Source organism: Conger conger, chromosome 2 (genome assembly GCF_963514075.1).
Source record: "Conger conger chromosome 2, fConCon1.1, whole genome shotgun sequence".
Taxonomy (NCBI): Eukaryota; Metazoa; Chordata; class Actinopteri; order Anguilliformes; family Congridae; genus Conger; species Conger conger.
In genome coordinates this window covers 22949018-22973068 of record NC_083761.1, presented here as the reverse complement: position 1 = coordinate 22973068, position 24051 = coordinate 22949018, and the positions used below count along the sequence as shown (strand labels likewise).

At 41.6% G+C, this 24051-nt stretch overlaps 2 protein-coding genes across 2 annotated transcripts; one reads left to right on the top strand and one right to left on the bottom strand.

Moving 5' to 3' along the window:
- Nucleotides 1-4107: 4107 nt before the first annotated feature.
- On the bottom strand, nt 4108-10690 carry LOC133115046 (calmodulin-1). The gene is made up of 6 exons (XM_061224760.1): nt 10502-10690; nt 8715-8745; nt 6880-7023; nt 6466-6572; nt 5504-5639; nt 4108-4733 (listed from the first exon to the last, which is right to left on the bottom strand). The coding sequence occupies exons 1-6, from the start codon at nt 10502-10504 to the stop codon at nt 4705-4707; spliced, it is 450 nt and encodes a 149-aa protein (XP_061080744.1). The 5' UTR covers nt 10505-10690; the 3' UTR covers nt 4108-4704.
- A 9260-nt stretch (nt 10691-19950) lies between these two features.
- Nucleotides 19951-23814, top strand: LOC133121197 (zinc-binding protein A33-like). Its single transcript, XM_061230403.1, has 6 exons — nt 19951-20352; nt 21279-21374; nt 21462-21692; nt 22793-22815; nt 22906-23024; nt 23258-23814. The coding sequence occupies exons 1-6, from the start codon at nt 19951-19953 to the stop codon at nt 23812-23814; spliced, it is 1428 nt and encodes a 475-aa protein (XP_061086387.1).
- Nucleotides 23815-24051: the final 237 nt, after the last annotated feature.

Genomic DNA, 24051 nt, shown 5'->3' with positions numbered 1-24051 from the left:
TCCCAAGAGAGAACACAGTAGAGAGCATAGTGGATTCAGCTCCAAAGCAAACCACCTTTATCTGTGATGTCCTGCCATTGTGTTATTATTGCTGAAGAGACATTAGGGTCAGGAAGAGTAACATTTAGATGTTGGGTGCAGTAGTATGCTTAGAAGATGCAGGGATTTTCTTCAGAGGACATCTTAAACATGTTAACAGTATCTTCTGCCTGTGATGCAAATGTATGACTCTTCTTTATTTTTTTCTTTTCAGAATTTTAGATTTCCCTGCGTACGTACAAAAAACACACCTATTCCCCAAAGTACCGCCCCATGTATTCACCTTGTTTGCCTCTCAGCAGTGCAGTCATTGCATCAAAGGAAGACCCTGCAAACCCGCAGGAGCCTGATCGAGCAATTAAGTCACGGTGGATGATATGGTGATAAGCCTAAGAACGGACACCATTCATCCTCCAAATCTATAGTCCATTGTCCGTCACTCTATTAGATTCCGGAGTCACAGTTATCACTAGCACGGTCACAATTCAATTCCACACCAGGGAGCCTGTCTGCAACAAGGACCAGTCCTTTAGCTCCGTGATCAGCCTCATAATACATTTACAAATAAAATGTGCCCAGAGTTGCTGGGTAGCTGTTCCCACTTACTCCTGTGTAAGAAGCAGTTTGGTTGCCACACTTCTAAGGTAATTTTGGATACGTTATGGTAAACATTAATAAGAGAAGAGTTTAAAATGTGATGTCTTAAATGAACCCAGGCCTGTTTCTCAGACTGGTTATGATTCTGCTGAGTATGGTTTACTTCAAACATTCTAGTTATGATGCTCAAGGAAAGATGACTGGAGAATAATTATGTCATTACCTGAGAAAAGGCCATCATGCCATCCCTGGTCTAAAGCCTCCTTGTTCCACAACACAGCATTATTTGTCATTCAAATTCTATGGCAACAAGCTTGACGCAGGAAGCATGGCTGACCAGCTCTATCAGACGCGAGATATGCAAGACATTTCACATTTTTCCTCTTCCAGATACAGACTTATAACACTACAGCATTTGTACAACTCTTTAGATTCCTCGCATGATTTCTGGAATTGTCATTTTGAAAGTATGGACATGAGCGTAGGTTTGAGCACATTCTCAAACACTGTTGTTTATGTTCTGATGCTCTGGTGGACAAATATGTCCAGTCTATTCCCACAATGTTTTCCATTTAATGAGCTGAACCCAAGTCAAGCAGAATACTGTTGTCAGTCTGGCTGTCGGGCTTAGTGTGTATTCATTCTGCAGAAGATCCACTATGAACAGTTTAGGCCCTTTTTTGCATTGTCCCCTCCTAATCTGTGTGCGCAATCTCCCCTGCACAAGGTTAACGATCACAATCTCCCTCCCACATTTCTGACTTCACAATCAAATCACAACCTCAACCCCCAAGGTCATGGCCCCATCTCTATAACATGTTTTTTCCTTTAGATAAAACTCTTTATCTATGATGGTCTCCTGGAGCAGAGAAACCTATTTTAATTCCAAAGCAGACAAGATACAAAACAGGATTAACCTCAAGCACACACACACTATTCAATTTACACATTTATATATTGTATTGGAACAGCAAGGTCAATTCCTTTGTTTTCGCTATACACTGAAGACAGTTTGAGGTCAGAAGATGTACAGGCGATGATAGATCCGAATTTCAGCTTTTACACAAGCATTGGGGATAGCTTGTACCACAACTTGGAATGTCTTGAAAAATAAAAGACTGCTGGCACACTGAGAAACAGACATTGAACAGGTTGACCAAGGAAAGCAGCAGTTGATGACTAAAAATGTGAGAGCTGTGGAGAAAAACCCCAAAACATCTGTCAGTGACATCTCACTCTCCACAGGGCAGGGGTGAACAATCAACAAACCATTCAAAGAAGACTTAGAGCAGCAATATAGAGGCTACACCACAAGATACAGACCACTCATCAGTGGTAAGAATGGGAAGGTGAGATTACAATTTGCAAAGTACAGAGATGAGCCACTAAAGTTCTGGAACAGTTTTATGGACTGATGAGACTAAGATTAACCTCCACCAGAATGATGGTAAGGCCAAAGCATAGAGAAAGAAAGGATTTGCTCAAGATCCAAAACATACAAGCTCATCTGTGAAGCAGTGGAGGAAGTTTCAAGGAGTGGGCTCATTTATCTTTATTGATGATGTAACTCATGATGGTAGCAGCACGGTGAATTCAGAAGTCTACAAAAACATTCGGTCTGGCAATTTACAGAGAAATGCGTCCAAAATAATTGGGAGGAACTTCATCATGCTCCATAGGACTTCATTAAGAAGAAAAAGTGGAAGGTTTTAGACTTGCCAATTCAATCACCAGACCTTAACCAAACTGAGCATGAATTTTACCTCCTGAAGAGGAGACTGAAAAGAAAAAAAACCCCAAAACAAATAACTAAAAGAGGCTGTTGCATTCTTCACAAAAGAAGAATGCAACAGCTTGGTGATGGCAATGGGTAACAGGCTTGATGCAGTTATTACAAGGGATATGCTTCCAAATATTAAGTGTTATTCCTTTACTTAAATACTGTTCCAATACTTCTTCTCACCTAGAAATTGGGTTGTCTGATACAAAAGGTGCAATGTTGTAGAGTAGTTTAACACATCAAGGTGTAAATACCAGGAAATATAATCTGAAATTCTGAACTCTTGTGATCATGTTTTTATCTCAACCCAAATGTATTCAGTTTTGCAAAAACTAAGGAATTGGCCTTGCGGTTCCAATACTTTTGGAGGGGACAGTATAACTAGCTTATTTAGTTAAAGTATTGTGTCCGTATATTATCTCAGACAAGTCAACAATACATGGGGAAAGAAGCCTTCAGACATGTTTGTCTAATTTTGCGTCAAAGGCAACCTCATTTAAGATTTCTGGGTGAGTTTTAATAGCAAAGCAGGACACACACTAGACCGATATATTCCAAGACAAAACCTTGACTGTTGGCCCTTTGCAGTACTCACCATACACAAAGACACTAGATTTTAGATTAAATTTGAAACCACCTCTGGTCAGAGAAACGACAGTTCCTGGGGCTAAATTACATTATAATCACGAAGGGGCATGAAGACAGCCTCCATTACCAAGTTAAAACCACGTTTCACCTTCATGTCCACATTTGCAACATGGTGAATGATATGAATGTGGTGGCCCGTTTACAACCCAACGCTTTCACAAAATAAAATCGTACCCATACTCCATGCAAATAATTCTTCACTGTAATGAGATGGATCAAATGTGCCTGCTCATACACCAGTGCCATTTTTGCAAGGCTGGTCTGAGACCAATTACTGCTTTATGGTTTCAGATTTCTAAACTGCAAAAGTAGAAATGATATCAGAACTGATCGAGGCCACCACAAATTTATTGCTGGTGCATCAGTATAGCGTGTTTGGTATGGAAAATCTTTACGGGAGTCAACAAGCACCAGCTTTTTCCATTTTATTATTCTGTGGTGATACTTCAGATCACCACAGAATAATAAAATGCCTTCTGTCTCATTGAAACAAATCACATTCAGTTTCATATTTTGTGCTTCAGACAGGCATGTGAGCAGGACTCACTACCCGATTTAATGCGGAGCTGCGGTCCAATATAAACCCATCAGGTGTTGGCAGCAAGTAGCCCATCTCCACTGCAGATGAACTGCATGCAGGCCTGCTCCTCCGTTGTCGTTGAGTAGAAGGCACTTCGTTTGAGGGGGCTTGTACCAGTTTACTGTACAAAAGGATTTGCGAAGCTTTCATTGCATTGACACATCTCCATGACCATTTTGAAATCTTGCGCTGGACCTACCGTGCCCGGATTTTCAAAAAAAAAAAAAAAAAAAATGTAGGCAGTTTTCACAAGGCAAGGAGCAGAGCATTCTGGAATGAATCTCTGCAAAATTGTCCAGTGGTTAGCAACTAGATTAATACAAATATTTGAAAACCATTTTTTTTAAACCCTCATTGATGAAAAATGACAAAGCATGCAGGTATCGATCCATTGCTTTCTGCAATGAGGTCTAAAGACAAGGAAAAAATAAAAATAAAATAAAAAAAACTTCTGAAGCTTGGGTAAAATTGTACATTTTATTGGAAAACAAATATACAATTTGGAATGGATTCTTTGAGGCACAATTGTGCCAGAAGCAGTTTAAAAAAGGAAGGAAAAAGAGGACTAAAACATTACAAAGCATATTAAGAACCAGTAGGGTACAGAACAAATATAAAAAGAAGTACCTGCAGATACCTCATATTCTACAGTTTTTATTTTGCAGTAGTGCAATGCTGCACGTTTTCTCCTAAATATACTCTGACCATAGTCCATGCAGTTATTCCTGCACATTACAAAAATGGATGCATGCCAACATTGTTGCGGTTATTCTGAAAGGTGGCAGCTTCGGGTGGCCAGAGCAGCAGGGGCGGAATAGTTAAGAGTGCCCGCTAAGCTACCAAGCCATGCCCAGTAGCTGACCATTTGACAATTCTATCACACTGATTTTTTTCTTTTTTTTCTTCTTTTTTAAACAATGGCAACGAAAATATCAAAGAAAACATAACAAAATGGGATGAGGGCCTTAGGACAGAAGGGAGAAGAGGGGTAACAGATAAATTACAAACCGCGAAAAAGGCAAATAATTTTATACAAGAAATAGTATTCTGTACAAGGCCTTCACTTTGCGGTCATCATTTGTACAAACTCTGTGGAGAGACAGAGAGAGTTTATTCAATCATTGAACCAACTCATAGGACCATTTTCCATTCATGAGCATTTAAAAAAAAAAAATTTATACGATGCATTATACATACAATAGGAATCATGGGATGCGTTTGCTTTAAAAGTCTTGAAGCCAAAGTCATGCCCACTAAATAAGGAAGTAGAAAGCAAGCACGTACTTTCAGCATTATTACATTATGTAATGCAAGCAAATAAATAAGGTATGCCAGGAGACCACATGTATACATTTAGACCAGGGCTCCCCAACCCTGTTCCAGGAGATAGGTCTTGTAGGTTTTCATTTCAACCCTAACAAAGCACACTTTGTTCAATGGTTAGAGATCTCACTGAGTTGCCAATTTGTAGAATCAGCTGTGCTAAATTAGGCCCAAAATGAAAACACACACGACTACAGATCTCCAGGAACATGGTTGGGCAGCCCTGACTGAATTAGCTTAATTAAATTGCACAAAGAAATGTAAACTTGCCAAGAGAAGCAAGCACCCAGCTTAATACAGCACGCACGCACGCACGCACGCACGCAAAGCACTTGACACAATATCATGGTGTCGCAATGAAAGATGAGACCAGCATTTAGAAGTCTGTTACTTCACAGCCGGATCACAAACTGCAGATCTCACATTTACCCGTAGACACCACTCTGGGGATTCTACAATACTGTAGGGTGGAATACGGTGCCCGTGCATTTAAAACATATAATAAAATAAATAAAATTTTAAACCCTAAAAAGTACCTTCGTAGTTGACTTGCCCATCGCCGTCAATGTCCGCTTCTCTGATCATCTCGTCCACCTCTTCATCCGTCAGCTTCTCGCCCAGGTTGGTCATCACGTGGCGCAGCTCAGCAGCGCTGATGTAGCCATTGCCGTCCTGGAAGCACCAGCATGACCGGTTACACCCTCTACCAGCACTTTAACCCCAAACAGTCATTACTGCCCCCATGATCCACCGTGTTCCTGACCAACGCGCGTCACCTTTAAAACACCGATCTACGCTCGCGGAAAACGGCTGTGAACGTCTATAGCTCTGGGTCTACAAGAAGCCTACACGGGAGGATGACCCAGAGCCTGCTGCCCCAAATTTGAAACCTTTTCCTTGAACATTTAAACTATGTTCAAATTGTGGAATTCCTCCTGACAGCCATACAGGTCTACATTGTCCTGTGGCTCCACATGAAGCACCCCTCAGTATTTTTGCCCCAACTTACCCAACAGTACTACTCTGTATTTGAATGCTCAGAAGCATCACACACTGGGCTGCAGCTAGGTCAAACATAAGAGAACTCATTTGTCAGATGTCGACTAGTACCGTTTAAACAGCATCCTATGGCTTTTTGCAACTAAACACAATCATCCATGGTGATTAAATGTGGAGCAGCAGCCCTGGTAACTGATACTGCACCATTAGGTCAACAAGGGGCAACCAACTGGCCAGAAATAAAATTTCAAAAAAGCCAATAGGGAAAAAAAAAAAAAAAAAACCCTTTTGAATAAATGTACCCAGGTTACTTACTCAGTTTCATATCACAAAACTGCCAAATTCACACCAGAAAGCAACACGCATGCAATCAGTGCAACCGCAGAAAGCCAGAGGCCAACCTACAGTCAAGTGACCACAATCAAAGGCTGCTGTATCCGTGTCAGGACCAGTAGACCAAAGAATGGAACTGTATGGGAGGAGAAAGTGTGGCAGTCACCTTGTCGAACACGCGGAATGCTTCCCTGATCTCTTCCTCACTGTCCGTGTCCTTCATCTTCCTCGCCATCATGGTCAGAAACTCAGGAAAGTCTATTGTTCCATTTCCTGATCAGCAGGGTAAAAACAAAAGCATATTAAAATAAATAAATGGGTACTGAGGCAGCATGCGCATTCAGAGGGAGGCAAATAAGAGCTTTGAATGTACTTTAGTTGTGAAGAATCCCCAAATTAGGTTACCGCATGGCACCATTAAGAAATGACATGCAAACCAATTAGTGTTCTGTTGAGTTTAAAGTCCACCATATGACTAACCAGCTGTGGCAGCTGGTGCCATTATGGCGTTCACAAAATGTTTAGACAGTTTGGCGGTTAAAAGAGTGGGGTTGGCGAGGGTAAGGGGCAGTGTCCGCACCGTCAGCATCCACCTCGTTGATCATGTCCTGCAGCTCAGCCTCAGTGGGGTTCTGGCCCAGAGACCGCATGACCGTGCCCAGCTCCTTGGTTGTGATGGTGCCGTCTCCATCCTTGTCGAACAGCGAGAACGCCTCTTTGAATTCTGCAGGACACAGAAGAGCATGCCTTAAAGCTCATCTTAAGCAAGTAGGCATACCACCAAAAGATGAATTTCACTTACTCAAACTCACTCCAGTACAAAAGGGTTTGCAAACTCCAAGCCTTTTTCTTTTCTTTTTTTTTCTCAATGAATCAATCAGTCACCAATAAGCTAATGTGTCCTTACACTGTATTTTCAACAGCTGTTATTCCCAGGAGTACCATTTTCTATCCCGGACTAACCAACTCAGACCCCAGGGCACTACCAGTGAATTCTGCTGGTTGCCATAAGTATAGGCGTTCTCCCCATCCATGCGCAATCAACTAGTATAACTTCTGTCCAAGAACCAACTGCATGCATGTTATTGATTTGACAACGGGAAAGCATTTTCGCTAATGACAGTACATGTCCAATGGTGTATAGTCTACTTGGCATGCATAAAACACAGCATTTTGCACTTCGGCAAAAATAGATCAGGAATTTATGTCAGAAAAGGCTAAAATTTTACTACAAACACCAGGGTTGGATTCAAACGGATTAAACGAGGCAGGTGTGAAAGCGCCCTGACGGTGGAGGTATGTGAAACATACCTTGTGAATTTATTCAGTCACAGGGTGCAACAGTGAATCATACCAAGCGTTTTGCAACCAATCTGGGCAGCCTACATATCTCTCAATTATGTCTCAATGCCAATATTGAGCAACCGATACGCCACCCTACACAGCAGTGCAAGAGACAGTGTCCCTCAATGGTCTGAAAAAGGGGAACAGTAAGGTTCCCCTCACCCCCACAAGCAGGCACCAGGTCAATAGATTGAATTTAAATTTAAATCTAAACCTAAACTCCCACAAAAAGCCAGAGTGCCAACATGTCTACAACTATATAGCAATCCCAAAAGCCTACCATTAGTCCTACACTGAACAGCTCTCCAAAGCACAAGCTGGCTGCTCGGTCCACAAACACTTACACCAGCCAACATACACCTACAATTGGAATTTCTAAAACAAATAAATGAATAAAAGACCCTCATGCAAGAACCACTCGTATGAACAGAGTTGTTCGTAAATCTCTTAAAACAAATGATTTAACAACTTGCCGCATTCACCAATTTTCTCTTATTTAGAATTATTTGAGATGGGAATAACAGTTATGCATATACCGTTATACCGCATTATAACAAACATCTTAATTTAGGACAGTGGTCTGAAGTTAGGTGCATTTCCTGAATCTGCGTGGCACACATGCATGAGCCCTTTGTATGAGAAAAGTCAATGTTCTTGCATGAGGCCCAACAATTGAACACTACCACTCTCAAAACAAACGCATGAATTAAATAGTCTTCTGTCTAGCACACTATACACCCTTAACCTGAGAAAAGATCCAACGGCAGGTGAGATACAGCAACACAGATAACAGTCTCTTTTGGCAAAAAATAAGTGAATAATAAAAATAAATAAATATGGAGGTCATTTTTCAGTAGTCTGACCATTCACGCAGGGAGCGCATATACACACAGTTCCAGGCCAGGCCTTATAAGGCAATATAAAAATAACCCCCAAGAGGGAAACGAGCTGCGGGCAGAGCTGCTGGGAACCACACCACTGGATACATGCCAGGTAGAGTGGATGGACAGAGAGATGGAAAGAGTCAAAGTGAGAGAGGGCAGAGGAAAGGAAGAGTACTAGCAGTCCTACCGGCAATCTGTTCTTCTGTCAGCTGGTCAGCCTGTGGAGAAATTAGAATTACTCACAGCCGTGGATAAACAGAATGATTTTAAGTCATGGCACTGCAATTTACTAAATACACCAATTTTTGGAGTGTGTGGCATTTTACAACTACTTTCTTACTTTCCTAAGTCTGCTAACAAACATAGCAGACTTAGGACATGCACAAGCAGTGCACAATAGATCTCCAACAAGACAACACGCACTATGTATATACTAATAAATAAGCGATCATGAGGTAACGATCATGTGGTCATTATACTGGTCATCATTCAAGCAAATTATGAACGAACTGATTTTGCGTGGATGAGTAGTAGCTAGATATGAAAGTGGTTACAATACAAGTGCTTAACGACGAAAAAAGGAAATGGGGTTATTCAAAGAAAAGCCTTTTACGAAATGGTTCGCGTCACATTATACAATCGCGCCTTTGCCTCCTCAAAGAGCAATCTTTCCTCTTGGCTGCATCGTTCTTCCAAACACCCACTCCGCCTACGACGCACAGTGGACCCCAATCACATAACTGCGTACGAACGTTCTAAGTAATGCGCAAGCGCGATAATACCTGCCCGCTCAGACGGCCCACTCATCTAACGTTTAATGGACACGTAATCCCGCATTAACGGAGGAATCACCCCAGACCTGGATGTTTAGGCTCAGACCACATTTGATACATGATATATATCTTAGCTAGCTAAACCCACGCCATTGCAATACAGTTACCTAGCTATGCTAACGTTAGGCAATACAAAATCCGCCATTTGACCAATATACACAGCAGTAGCGAAGAGCTAGACCGCGCTAGCTACCTTTTGGCTACATTATCTCACCATGGAACTGTGCTGGTGAAGCGAGGTCGCTAACTAACGTCACCTATTCACAGAGACATCCATAAATGTAATTTAATAACTTGCAGCGGCCATAGATTAACCAGCTAACAACGCACAGAGCAATTGTGTTGAGTTTCGTAGCTAGCTAGCCATAGCAAGACTCCGCCATTGTTGCTAGCTAACGTTAGCTAGATACAAAACTAGGCGTGGCGTTAACGTTAGTTAGGCTAGTTAGCTAATGTCAGGTTATAATATCCGCCCACTTAACACTAGATATTACACTTGCAAACAGCCGGCTAGCTAAATTAACGTCCTTTAAAACACTGGCGTCAGGTACAGCGTTATTGGCAAACGCTTGATAACGGGAGCAGCTGTAAGGTAGCTATCGCCAAAAGTAACTTGGCCTCCAAATAATGAATTTAGCGAGCGATATGACAAACGTTAAACTAGTGCGTGTGATACCAAAATATTTTTCATTTCACTGTGATGGGTGATGGATAGCCCCTCGACTGTCTGCATAGTTAGCAGGACGCAGGGTTAGAATTTCAACGTTAATTTACTCAGCGTTAGCTAGCTAGTAATAGCGTATAGTTGGATAACCAAGTAGTGTGGTTAAGGTTAACCAGATGCCGTGTCGCCATTGTTAAATTGAACCATGTTCAGCAATAGCTAACGAATTCATAACTTACATGAGTCCATTTACAGGGAACTTTAGCAGGGAAAGGCGCGTGCACAACTCTCTAGCTAGCTAAAGAATACAAGGATTCCCGCTTCCACCCAATCCAATAAATGAATGCTATTCCTTGTCCAGTGCTGCACATAGCTAAACGCAACTTTTGTATATGTTATAACGAATGAATTAACGCCCAATATCAAAACAACACACAATTACATCCCATCTACCAAAACAAATGTTAATAATCTTACCATTTCGTTATTCTACAGTTCCCTTTCCTTGTTAGTCCAATTGTATCCTAATGGTAGAGAACACACTGCCACAATCCCGCCTTCAACGGTTGTTCATGAACACCTCCCCCTGTATACGTTCACTGACATCCCTTCTTTCCTGTTATAACTTTTGTCAAGACATCCTTTACAGAACAGACGGAAGACAGTATTTAAAAAATAAGTATTAACCTAAACGCGTAACTCGTCAGGTTTAACTCATATAATGACCAAATTATCACTATATGAGTAGAAAAGACATTGGTACTAAGTCTGCGGATGAGTATGTGCTGCGGTGTTTGTCATGCGGCTGTTTCTGATTGGTGCATTGGTACCTGCAATGCGTCACTCCCTCGGATATCCACCATTAGCTAGAATAGCATTAGCTTGCATTGCACACGAATGAATAGAATCTCCGGAGTAGGAGTACAAAAACCGATGTTGAGGTACAGGAGCCATGGGTTCTGGACCCATAAACAGATCTCTACAGCCCCTGTTCCTCCATTCTGGCGCTAATCCACACCAAGATGCAAGGGTGTTGCTGTAAACCTCACTTGTATGGAAGAGCCCAGACAGGGCCAGAAAGCCTGCAACTCCAGTGTAAAATGTGAATCGCCATGGGTCTAACCCACGTGCAAAGCTCTGTTCTCCAAATTAACATCAAACACTTCTGCCAAATTAACTCTATGTCACTTCAATCTCCTCTTCAGGAGGTGAAATTCATGCTCAATAGGGTTAAGGTCTGGTGATTGATTGGTCATTACACATTATTGGCATTTGGCAGACACTCTTATCCAGAGCAAAGTACAGTTGATTCCTCCCAGTTAGTTTGGACGCATTTCTCTGTAAATTGGCAGAGAGAATGTTTTTGTAGATTTCTGAATTCACTTTCTCACCTTCCAATTCTTACTACTGATGAGTGGTCTGCATCTCGTGGTATAGGCTGGTATAGTTGCATGCACATCAGGCAAAACCCAAGGGTAAAACCAAGAGTAGACATTCAGAACTATTTATTGTTTAACCAATCAATCTAAGAAGACACATCTGCACAATAACACCTGTCAGTCACATGTTCCAATACTTTTGCTCACCTAAAAATTGGGTGGTCTGATATAAAAAGTGATATGTTCTAAGTTGTTTTAACAAATCCAGATAAAAATACCAGGAAATAAAAGCTGAAATTCAGATCTGTCATTGCATGCACATCTTTTTACCTCAAATTGTGTTCAGTGTATAGCAAAAACAAAGGAATTGACCTTGCTGTTCCAATACTTTTGGAGGGGCCTGTATATGAAGGAAAGTGAACGGAATATGACTGTCGTGGGACTAGACCAAGTAATCTATTTCTTCATGCTGAGCAAAATTTACAAGGGAAATGTCAATGTAGAGTCTGATGATCTTTTTGAGATAACTGCCCATTTACCTGCATGATCGGCTAGCACTAAGTATTGAATTTCATGTGAGCTAATAGGCAGCCAGTAGAGGGAGATGAAGAGGGGAGTGATTCTGGGGAGGTTGTAGATCAGACTGGCAGACCTTTATGGTGGAGGCACAGAGGCCAGCAAAGTTGACCAGCTAAGCTGAGTAGGTTGTGAAGAAGGGATTAATCTGTATGTTGTACTGAGAGAATCTGTGATGTTCTCAGTGAGGAACAAATTGTAGTTTGGTGCCTCCGAGATTCCTAGCAGATGAAGAGTGTGGAGCCATTCAGGTGAAGGAAAGGTCAAGTATCGGGAGGACGATATGCAAGTAGAGCTTTAGGTAATGATTTGCCATCCAGGTTTAGATGTCTTTTAGGCAAGCTGTGTCGAGACTAGGTGGCACGGATGGTGCAGTGGGTAGCACTGCCGCCTCACAGCAAGGAGGTCCTGGGTTTGAATCCCTGTCGGCCGGGGCCTCTCTGTGCGGAGTTTGCATGTTCTCCCCGTGTTTGCGTGGGTTTCCTCCGGGTACTCCGGTTTCCTCCCACAGTCCAAAGACATGCATGTTAGGCTGATTGGAGAGTCTAAATTGCCCATAGGTATGAGTGTGTGAGTGAATGGTGTGTGTGCCCTGTGATGGACTGGCGACCTGTCCAGGGTGTATTCCTGCCTTTCGCCCAATGTATGCTGGGATAGGCTCCAGCCCCCCTGCGACCCTGTTCAGGATAAGCGGGTTAGGATAATGAATGAATGAATGTGTCGAGACTCATATCCGAGGGGGAATGGGAGTTGTCTCCTGATGTCATCAGCATATAAGACAGGTAAATAGGAGGAATGATATAGCCCTGATTGAACTAGCATTGCCTGTGCTTTGATGGATGTTTTATAAACAGGCTGCCAGATTTAGATAGGATGCTCTATGGGCAGGCTTTCTTCGTTTCTTATCTCATGTGGTAACAACAACTTTGTGCAATTTGCAAAAAAATAAAATTCATTACCAATATCAAAGACTTCAGAAGTAATTAATAATAATAATTATAATATTAGTGACCACTCCAATTCTGCTTCACACATCTGATCACTGGATCAGGAGAAGAAAATTTTGTCAAGACTTTATTGATAAGCCCTGGCAAGCCAGTGTGTACTTGTATTTTGCTGTGCTCCCCTACATTACCCCTCCTCACCACTAGATGTGCTTGTTGGTTGAATTTGTGAGCTTGGTTTCTAAAAGACATGGAGCATACAAAATGTAATAGTACTTTGGTCAAATTGCAGACCTGGTCCCACAGTCCACTAATGCCATTAGAGTAAGCACACAGCTAGTAGCAGCATGAGTGCTTAAATGAAGTAAAAAAACCCACTCTGAAACAGGTTGATTTTAGTTTACGTTTTTTGTTTTTATATTCCATTTACTATTCAGTTTAGGTTCAGATTAGGTTTATGACTTTCTGGCCATTTTTATTTTAGTTTTAGGACTCCCATTTCCATTTTGTTTTAGTATTTTAGTATTATGTGATATTCTGTGTCTATGCAAAATTATTAGATTACATCCTGTACTGCGGGCTGTCTGACGGTTCTCTCTTTTGACATTGCCAGCTTTGTAGACAACAGCTGCACTGACCATTCAGAGGTGCCTTAAAATTCAGCCGACTGCAAAACATTTGAACTGTTCCATTTATTGATTTTATTTATCAGAGACAGTGCACATTAATCAACATTTTCAGTTTCCATGTCAATATAAATGTGCCAGAGTTAGCTAATGAGCTCATTTTCATCTGTTGTCCCTAACCTGCATGTCTTTGGACTGTGGGAGGAAACCCATGCAGACACAGGGAGAACAGGCAAACTCCACACAGAAGGGCCTGGTTGGGGCTTGGAGGAGATGATGGAAAGAGTGGAAGTGAAATAGCGAAAATTAACTAAATAAACAAGTTTGTTTTTGTATTTATGTTCACCACACACTGAGACGATCCTCTCATCAGCTTGATTTGCAGTAATCATGGATTTGCTTTTACCAGTAACACTAATGTATTTGAAATCTTACCAAACGCTATTTCTTTTTTGACCACTAGATGCCCAAGAGTTTCCATTTCTCTCTCAAAGTATGCCCAGAACGACACTTCCCCAGAACGACACTTCCTTCCAGAACAACACGATCAACACACATGCACACATACTTCTCCATGATATGTAACAAGGACCACAATGGTAATAAGTCTTGACTTTTTTGTCCTATCCTTGATGTACTTTTAATTGTGCAGGTACTGTTGAAGTTTCAAAATGCTCTTAATGAAAACCAGGAATGTTTAGAATAATGAAGTTTGATTTAAATGCTTTTATTAAAACTGAAATGGTTAGGATTGAGAATCATGTATTTGTCCATTTGAAAGTGAATTGTCAAATAAACTGAACTGAACTAAGCACAGTGAGAAAGCGGAAAGAGTTATTCCGCTTTTTGATGAAATTTGCTTTTTTTGATTGACTAAAATACTATTACAATACTATTTCTATTTAGTGTTAAAGCCAATATTTCAATTTCATTTGTTTTAGTTTTTAAGACTTAGGTTCAGTTTTATACCCACTGCATATGCCTGACCACAGACTTGACAGATTTCTGGGAATGGGGTGTTTTGCAGGCAAACTGATTGATTGAATGGAATGTTCCTAGGCAAGGCTAATTGTAGTCCGATCAGATGAGGCTATCGTGTCGGCTATACCTAAGCTCAGGTGTGCTGACTAATGAAATATTATGGAGCTAGATGTGGCAGGTTGACAAAGTGGTTGGCTATTACCCAAACAATTTGTATGCAATTGTAGTCGTGTGTAATGTCTCAACTAAGTGCCTGCATCTTTTTTGATTCAGCTGTCCTGTCCCTGTCCTGGTCCTGTCTCATGCAAGAATGCAACCTGGTGGCCCAAACGCAACACCTCTCCCCTATTCATCCGCATACATGTCTGTGCTTGGACTGTCTAGTTTACCAACATGTTTATACCTAAGTCTGCCCAACCACCCTGTCTTTTTGCTCCAATATATTCCCCAGTACCTGTATATTACCATATGATGATTGAACCAGAGGTAGTAAAAGACTCATTTTCAATTTCACAAGAGAAAGATAAGGAAAATCTGTACACTAATGAGACAAATCAACAATGGCATGACATGAATAGTTACAGTTGTAGCAGAAATGTCCATGTATTTGGAATGGAGTTCAATCCAGGATGATTTTGCTGCCCTGGCCTGTAGATAGTTTGCCTATCTTTAAAACAGTGTGCAGTAAGTTTGTTTTAAGGAACAGGTGGTTTTGGTTTCAGATAACAGAATCCGAGTTAGTCCTGACTGGCTTTGCTGCATCTGTTGTCCCCACGGTAGACGAATCAGTAGTCCTGCAGGGCTGACACACAACCCTCCCACCTGCAATCTGGTGGTTTCCATAAAAGACAGCAGGGGTATGTGTATGCTTTGCACCTGACTTCACCAACTGGCTCTTGGCTTTTGGCTAGCCTGAACAGTACATTTCGGGGTTGTGTTTGGTCCAGTGTTCTAAATCACTGGACCTTTTTTTTGGTTTCATCTTGTATTTGTGTTGGCTACATAACAGTGTCAGACAAATAGCTTGACCGGTCTGGGAAAGGCACATAATGGGAATAAGCCATCTGGCCTCCTGACTGAATCGAATTGCCTGTTTTTCTTTGAGAATGAAGGCCCTGTTCATTGTGATTTTTCACCTTGCACAGATCTTTATATTATTGATTAATTCCAAATTGTTCAATAACTACTTATAGGGACAGCCTGTACACGAGTGGGACCCACAAGGTTATTGTAAGTCACTGAAGCAAAGCAGGTTTGAAAGAATGCTTGATGTGGTGTATTGGCACTCATACTGTCATTACGGGAGGATTGCGGCCTACCAGTACAGATCAGGGGGGTTTGTATGGGGTGAAAGGTAGTAATTGGTGGATACATTCTAATGGAAGTGACCAAGGATTGTCAATAATGACAATTGAGAAGCTCTCCCTGTGTACACTGGTAAGTAAATTGTCACTGACTGAACCTGCTGTGGCCGTTTCATGTCTTGTGGCTGTCCTGAGTTGGTTTGGCAGCCAGAATAAGACCACAAAATGTCTGAAAAAGAGAGGGAGGAAAAAGATGCACTGATGTTATGCTACAGCAAACTCTGTGACTTAGAGACATCATTCACTGCCACCCACTTGTGTTCCAAGGACACACCATTGCACACATCAGCCACAGCCTGATCAAAACAATAATTTACTTTCACAGAGAAAGGAGGGAGAGTGATAAACAATATCACAGCTGTAAGATGAGTATAGAGAGGAAAGAAGGAATGAGAGATGTCATTGCAGGCCTTTCCAGTGTTTGAGAACGTGGAAGGGGGAGATAGTGACCTCATCATCACAGATATAATCACAACCTAACAAGAAGCCTCTTTTGTTAGCAAGGGCAAACGTGGATACAGCACTTGTGCTCGAATCCCCTGTGGTGAAATGTCTAATTATGCTACATGCTAACCCAATAACCCAAGCACACACCGTAAAGTTCAGTGAATATGTGCAATATCTTCAGCAGAATGAGTCCCTGAAAGCATATCATTTTCTTATTTGTTCTGCCTCAGTCCTGACCTCAAATGGTTCTTTTAGGAATTGCAAGCTCTTTGAAAATCAGTTGAAAACTGAAGTAGACGATTTACATGTGAGAAATGCAGTTGTATTTTGCAGAACGAATGCTGTCTATGTGAGAAAATATTATTAACACTAATATATTAAAGAAGCTGCTTGCAAGAGATTGTGATGTCTGCAGGTTTCATCGATTTAATTGCTTTTTGAACGAGGCACCAATGCAAAAAATTGGCGGAGCTGGCCGGCTGGCAAGCTATCACTCGGTTCTACTTTCTTTTGCCTTTCTAATTTTAGCTTATTATGTTTATTTTTGCCCGGAATCTGTGAGGGGGAAGGGTTAAGACTTCTTATTTATTTTGTGTTTGTGTTGGTGCTCTCTCTTTCCACGGAAATTCCGGAAGTGCCACATCTTCCTCTCAGGGGAGTCACATGGCGTGTGACAGTGCCTTATAACATTTGTCTTTAAAAAAATTTATTTTTTATTTTATTTTATTATTTTTTTAAGTGTCACTTCTGGACCATTTCACTGAGCTCTGCAGCATTGAGTTGGCTGATCTTATTGGTTGCGCTCTAAATTAAGATCACTGTAGCCAGTCCAATATACAATCATTCAGATCCTTTATTAGGAACACTATACTAATACTGGATAGAGCCTCCCTTTGCTCATAAAACAGCCTTAATTATTTGGGGCGTGGATTCCAAAACATGTTGAAAACATTCATTTGAGATTGAGTTGACATAATTGAATCACGTAATTTCTATTTGATTTGTCTGATTTGTCACATTCATGCTACTCCTGTTCAACCACATCCCAAAGGTGTTCTATTGGATTCAGATCCACTGACTGGGAAGACCACTGAAGAACACTGAACTCATTGCTATGTTCATGAAATTAATTTGAGATTACTTTTGCTTTGTGACATGGTGCATTATCATGCTGGAAGTAGCAATTATAAGGTGGGTATATTCTGGCCATTGTCAGGGAACGCAGGACAGGGAAACCTTGTGCAGACACAGGGATGAGGAAATGCAGGCTTCATGCTTCTGCCACAGGCAACCACAGGGTTTCAGACACCGGAACTAGAGACTGGGCCGGAACCAGAAGTGTAGGGCCTGGAGCTGGGTCCTGTGGCTGAACCAGCGCTGATGCTGAGGATGGGACCTGGGGCGGAGCCAGTGCAGGAACTGGAGCAGGGTCCTGGGACAGAGTAAGTGCTGACGCCAAAGCCGGAACCAGGTACAGAGCTGGTCCGAGTGTTGGAGACAGGTCCTGGGATGGATCTGGAGACAGGGCCTGTAGCAACACTAGGGCAGGAGCCAGAGAAGCCCCTGAGACTGGGTCTGGGGCAGCCTGGGAAATGGAGTTCAACTAGGTGCTGGAGAAAGCATCTGCAACTGAGTTGTAGCTTGGGTCTGGGGCGGTACTGGAACCGGAACTGGGGTGACACTGTAGACTGGGTCTGGAGAAGCACTGGAGACAGGATCTGGGGCAGCCTGGGAAATGGAGTTCAACTGGGTGATGGAAGAGGCAACTGTGACAGAGACTGGACCTGGTGCAGGGCAGGAAACTGGGTCTGAGACAACCCTGGGAACTGGACCAGGCGAGGCGCTGCTGACTGGAACTGAGGTTGCGCTGGACGCTGGAACAGGAGCGGCACTGGGGACCGGGTATAGAGTAAAGCAGGAAACTAGATCCGGGACAGAACTTGAAAGTTGGGACTGGTGCAGTGCTGGTATCTGGGTCTGGCCCAAAGAGTTCAATCTTTGTCTCATCAGACCAGATAATCTTTTCCCTCATGCTCTAAGAAATGCAAGACTCCAAATGGGTGGTCATATGCCTTCCGTTTAACCATTCTACCATAAAGGCCTGATTGATGGAGTGCTGCCAAGATGCTTCCAGCAGCTTCTCCCATCTCTGCAGAGAACTTCCAAAGCTCTGTTAGAGTGACCATTGGATTATTAGTCACCTACCTGACCAAGGCCCTTCTTGCTTGGTTTCTCTAGGAACAGTCCTGGTGATTCCAAACGTCTTCCATTTCACAATTATTGAGGCCACTGTGCTCCTGGGAACACTCAAAATGGTTAGATGCTCTTGCCCTGATCCTCATACCTCACAACAATTGTATTGGCCTATGGGGAGTTCCTTGGTTCTTGTCCTGACATGCAGTTTGCATTGTGGAACCTTATATACAGAGGCATGTGCCTTTCTAAACTATTTCCAATCAAGTCCATTTCTGGACACATCTCAAGGATAATTAAAGCAAACAGGGTGCACCTGAATACAATTTGTAGTGCCACAGCATAGGGTCAGTTTTGTATTTCTTAATACATTTGCAAAAAATTCTAAACATGTTTTCACTTTGTCATTAAGGGTTATTGAGTGTCGATTGAAGCCACTGTAGATGTCCATCAGATTTCCAGTCAGAGCTTTATTGACACCCACCAATGTTGAATTTAATTATCAAAGTCGGCAAGCCAGCTGTTACAGATCAATATGAAATGCAACACTGCCGGCGGCTGATTGGTTAGAGAATACTTTATGCAAATGAGATGGACACACCTACTCTACCCACCCCAGAACCCATTTTTTCAAAACTGTGTAGAAGGCAGTCTGGCTGAAACAGTGAGTGAAATTACACTTTAACTCTGAGGCATGTCTGCACTAGCTCAACTTGTGGACTGCACTGCAACAAGTCCCGGAGGAGACCACATGCTCACACTGTCCCAAACTGATAGCAGAATCAGCAATGAGTGCAGCTGGTGAATATGATTGGGCATTCCAAGTCAGGAGAAAAAACTAAAGAAGCTATTTTAAACACAGTTAACTTGCCCAGTCTCTTGGGTGTTAACTGGTTGATGTTCTTAAGGCGACCGTGTGGCTCTCTAGGTCCAGGGTTGATGAGTTCTTGTTTGGAAAATACGAGCTACTCCTGTTCAGATTTTCGTAAATGCAGAACATTCTGTCCTTCATAAAATGTCTGACTGTTTCTCTTCAGGTAGGGATTCAGGAGTGGTTTATCAAAATGTGGTGTAATGGAACAACGGTTAAGAGATGACCTGAGCTACAGAGGAAATTAATTTGTCGTTTGTAACTTTTTTTTTGCTCTGCTGCTATACCATGTGATTAGCAGAACCTTGGTGTAGTGGAAAGTTAGCTGTGTAGCAAGCCAGCTGAATACTGAATGAATTAAGATACTGAGTCATAAGCACAATTACTGATTGGTTCAGAATAGCCGTCTCTATTTCTGTCAAGGAATGTCCCTGCAACATGAGCAAGGCTACAGCTCTGTTTCGAAGCCAAACTAAAAGCGAAACTTTGGGCGATATCGCAGAGTTGTGTCTGACAAAGACTGGAGGTGCAGCTGGCACTGTAAAATGATGGCTAAAGCTTCTTCCATAGAACTTAGCTGTTCTGTATGCTTTGGAATATTCACAGACCCTGTCTTGATGCCATGCAGCCACAGCTTCTGCACAGTCTGTCTCCAGCAGGGCTGTGGAGAGAAGAGCCCCTGGGAGTGTCCAGTATGCAAGAGAGTGACTTCTGTGGGCAAACAACCTCGGAACCTGGATTTAAAGAACATTGTGGAGTCCTACATTAAGCAGAAGCCGGAGAGTGAAAGTGAAGAGAAGAATGAAGCTTGCTGCAGCCTTCATGGACAGAAACTCCTGTTTTTCTGTATGGAGGACCAGGAGCCTATCTGTGTCATGTGCCAGACTTCAAACAACCATATCAAGCACCAGCTCTTTCCAGTAGAAGAGGCTACGTTAGATCTTAAGGTATTCTCTTTCAGATATCAGTTAATTCAATATATTCTCTCTTGATACTTTACTCTATTAAAAGAAAACATGACACTGAGTGAATAAGGAAGTCTCTCTGACCTTTACTTACATTGCTGCAGGCCTATTGAACTACATTTCCCAGGAGGCAAGATTGGCATATTTGTAACTGGGTTGTAACTTGGCACCAATTGGAACACCCTTGGTGAACAGTGTAATGCAGGGAGATTAATATAGCAGGAGTTGAAGTGGGTTGAAGTACAATAAAGAACTAAATGATTGCCACACAAATAGATCTGAAATACCCGTATTGTACATAACATAACCCTTTATTAATAACACAACAGTAGTAGTTGCTCCAGTAGCACAGTAAGTCTTTTTGAAAACATAGCTACTTTTAAAAAGGCAACATTTATACAGCCTTGATATACAGCTCCAGGGAGAAGTTGCTCTTATGTGCAGATCTTCCAAGATCAGATTTCCTGACCCCAATTCCAACTTTAACCATAAAGTTACAATAAAACGCAAAACTGATCCTGAACATTATTATCTGTGAAATTACTCACTAGACAGAATAAAGTTATGAATATTTCCTGTTTAGGCTACTGTATGTTTTAGATAATAGTTTTGGGGGAGTTAATTCTGCTCTTTTTACGTATTCCTGTATTAAAAATGCGGGCTGCCTAATACTAGAAAGGTAGTAAAATCATATATTGAAAAACAATTTTCTTGAAATTAAGAAACTGTTTTAAAATGAAAATGATTTAAAACAATTTTTTACCAAGCAGTGTTGCGGACAATAGCGTGCCTCCAGTCGTAACCAATGAGGTTCCTTGATTGAATGCCAGATCGAGTACCCTAACAGCGAACACGGGACATTCACAGGGCATGAATTTCACAACATGAACCAGTTCTTCCTATTCCAGGAGAAACTCAAGGCTGCACTGTATCCTATGAAAGAAAAGATTGAGAGGTTCATTGATGCTAAACAAGAGTGTGAGAAAACAGCAGAACACATAAGGGTGAGTAGGGCAGGAAGAGACCCTTTTTTGATTTCACATAAATATTAAGGCGTGCTCTTCTTTGAATAATATGCCACTGAATTACAGAGTCAGGCCCAGTACACCGAGAAGCAGGTAAAGACACAGTTTGAGAAGCTCCATCAGTTCCTGCAAGATGAAGAGCAGGCCAGAATAGCTGCACTAAGAGAGGAAGAGGAGCAGAAGAGTCAAATGATGAAAGCGCAGATTGAAAATATTGCAAGACAGATCTCCACCCTTAAAGACAATATCACAACCATAGAGAATACCATGGACGGAAAAGACATCAATTTCTTGAAGGTGAGAGCCTGATTTGCCTACAGTGTTCATTGAATCAATTCATGTTTACATGTACAGACTGTAAATGTGACAGAGTATTACTCATAAACGAAGTCATTATATGGGCTGGTTTCAGGGACACAGAATAATCTTAGCCCTGGAGCAAATTCATTTTTGAGTTATGGAGAATTCATCTCTGGAATTTAATCTACACCTGGACTAAGTTTAAACTGTGTCTGTGAAACTGGCCCTATATCGCTTTAATTTTCCCTAAGGATTGGCTGTACTGTCTTTGAGCAGTCATTTAAAAAAAAAAAGTTCTGGAATAGTACCTTTTTTAAACATAAATTGCAGTGTCTTTAAAATTATATTTTGCCATATCTGTAGCAAAATATTGTGACGTTTTAATTAGACTGCATGAAACCATCCAAAAACTATTATAATCTGTAAAGATGACTTGCTCAGCGTTCCCTTTGAATAACTTTAACACAGCCAATATATTGATTAACTGGCAACTGTAATCTTTGAGATAAATTGAGTCCAATGGAACACAGAAGACATACACCTGTGGTACCTGCTTGACAACAAATTGTTCTGATCTGAGAACATTATGACAATTGCCATGATGTTCTCAGATCAGAACAATTTGTTGGTGTGCAGATTCCTGTACAACATTCAGGGAATCCAGCTCTTAGTCCAGACGAGGGTCATACCTGCCTGTCATTAGATCTCTGCAGCTCATCCAGAATGCTGCTACTCATCCGCTCTACAACCTCCCCAGACACATCTTCATCCACTGGCTACCTTCATACATACTCTAACCATTCTGGCAGCAAAAAAAAGATCTTCAGATCTTGCCCACCAACAAGACCCCTCAATTTTGCCACCTCTAGCCCCCATTCCAATTTAGCTATTCAGACATTTATTGGAAAATGTTTCACACGACTGTTCAGGCATATAATATAGATATAGCTATTATTGTTAGCAAAATTGAACAACAATGATATATTGCACTGCTGTGACATCATGTGATTTAACATGTGATTTCCTTGATGTTGTTGCTGGCAGATGCTGTAACATTATAATCATATTAATAACTTAGTTATAATTGTGTTTTTCAGACATACAAGGACACCAAGCAAAGGTATGTAATGTATAATTTGTCTTCCTCTCATCTGTTTAAGTCACTTAGACAGAAATGACACACTTGAGTGACTCCTACATGTCATTACAGAACCCAATGCACACTGCAGGATCCAGAGCTGCCTTTAGGGTCACTGATAGATGTGGCCAAACACCTGGGCAACCTGAAGTTCAGAGTCTGGGAGAAGATGCTGGAGATGGTGCAGTACAGTAAGTACTTGTAATGTGGGGCAAAGAAGACAATAATATCAAAAAAAGATTAGGCACATCAAACTCACACACTGATTCAAAACATAATTTGTAATGTCTATTTTACACCATTTCAATCCTAATAGTTGACGCGTTTACTCAGCTGAAATAAGTATGAAGGAATACCATGTATTTTATCCATTCAATCAAATGTATAATCTCCAGCTAGGCTATCTTTCTTTTTGAACATACAGCTCCAGTGATTTTGGACCCCAACACTGCAGCCCTATGGCTCTTTCTTTCCAATGGTTTAACCAGAGTGAGAGACACAGAGAGAAACCCGCAGATTCCTGACAACCCAGAAAGATTTTATCCATGTGTTGGAGTGCTGGGATCTGAAGGCTTTACCTCAGGAAAACACAGTTGGGAAGTGGATGTGGGGAACAAACCTTCCTGGGATGTTGGAGTAGTGAAAGAGTCCATCAGCAGGAAGGGGGCCATTAAATGCAGCCCAGCAGAAGGATTTTGGGTTGTAGCCCTCAGAAAAGGTGAGGGCTACAAAGCAGCCGGAGTTTCCCACCTTAATCTGGAGAGGAAACTCCAGAGGATCAGAGTTCAGCTGGACGTTGACAGGGGAGAGGTTTCCTTCATTGACCCCAGTGACATGTCACTCATCTACACTTTTAAAGACTTGTTTACTGATAAACTGTTCCCTTATTTCAATCCTGATTTATACACTGATGGCAATAATCCTGGAGCCTTGCAGATCTGCCCAGAGAGGGTATCCATTACAGTGATGTCATCCCAGTGAATATGCCTGTAACAGTGATGTCATCAAAGCAAAATCATGTCATTATGTTGACAAAGCTGTATATGATATAGTGTGTGTAAGAAAATTGTTACTTACTTATTTGTAAATATCCAAGTGATCAGCTTGTGTGATAAGTGTACAGGTAGGTATGGCAGATGTAATGTTGGGAGGGGGTCCAAAGATATGGTTAATAGCAGCAAATACAATGAAAGGACAATGCATTATAAATATGACATT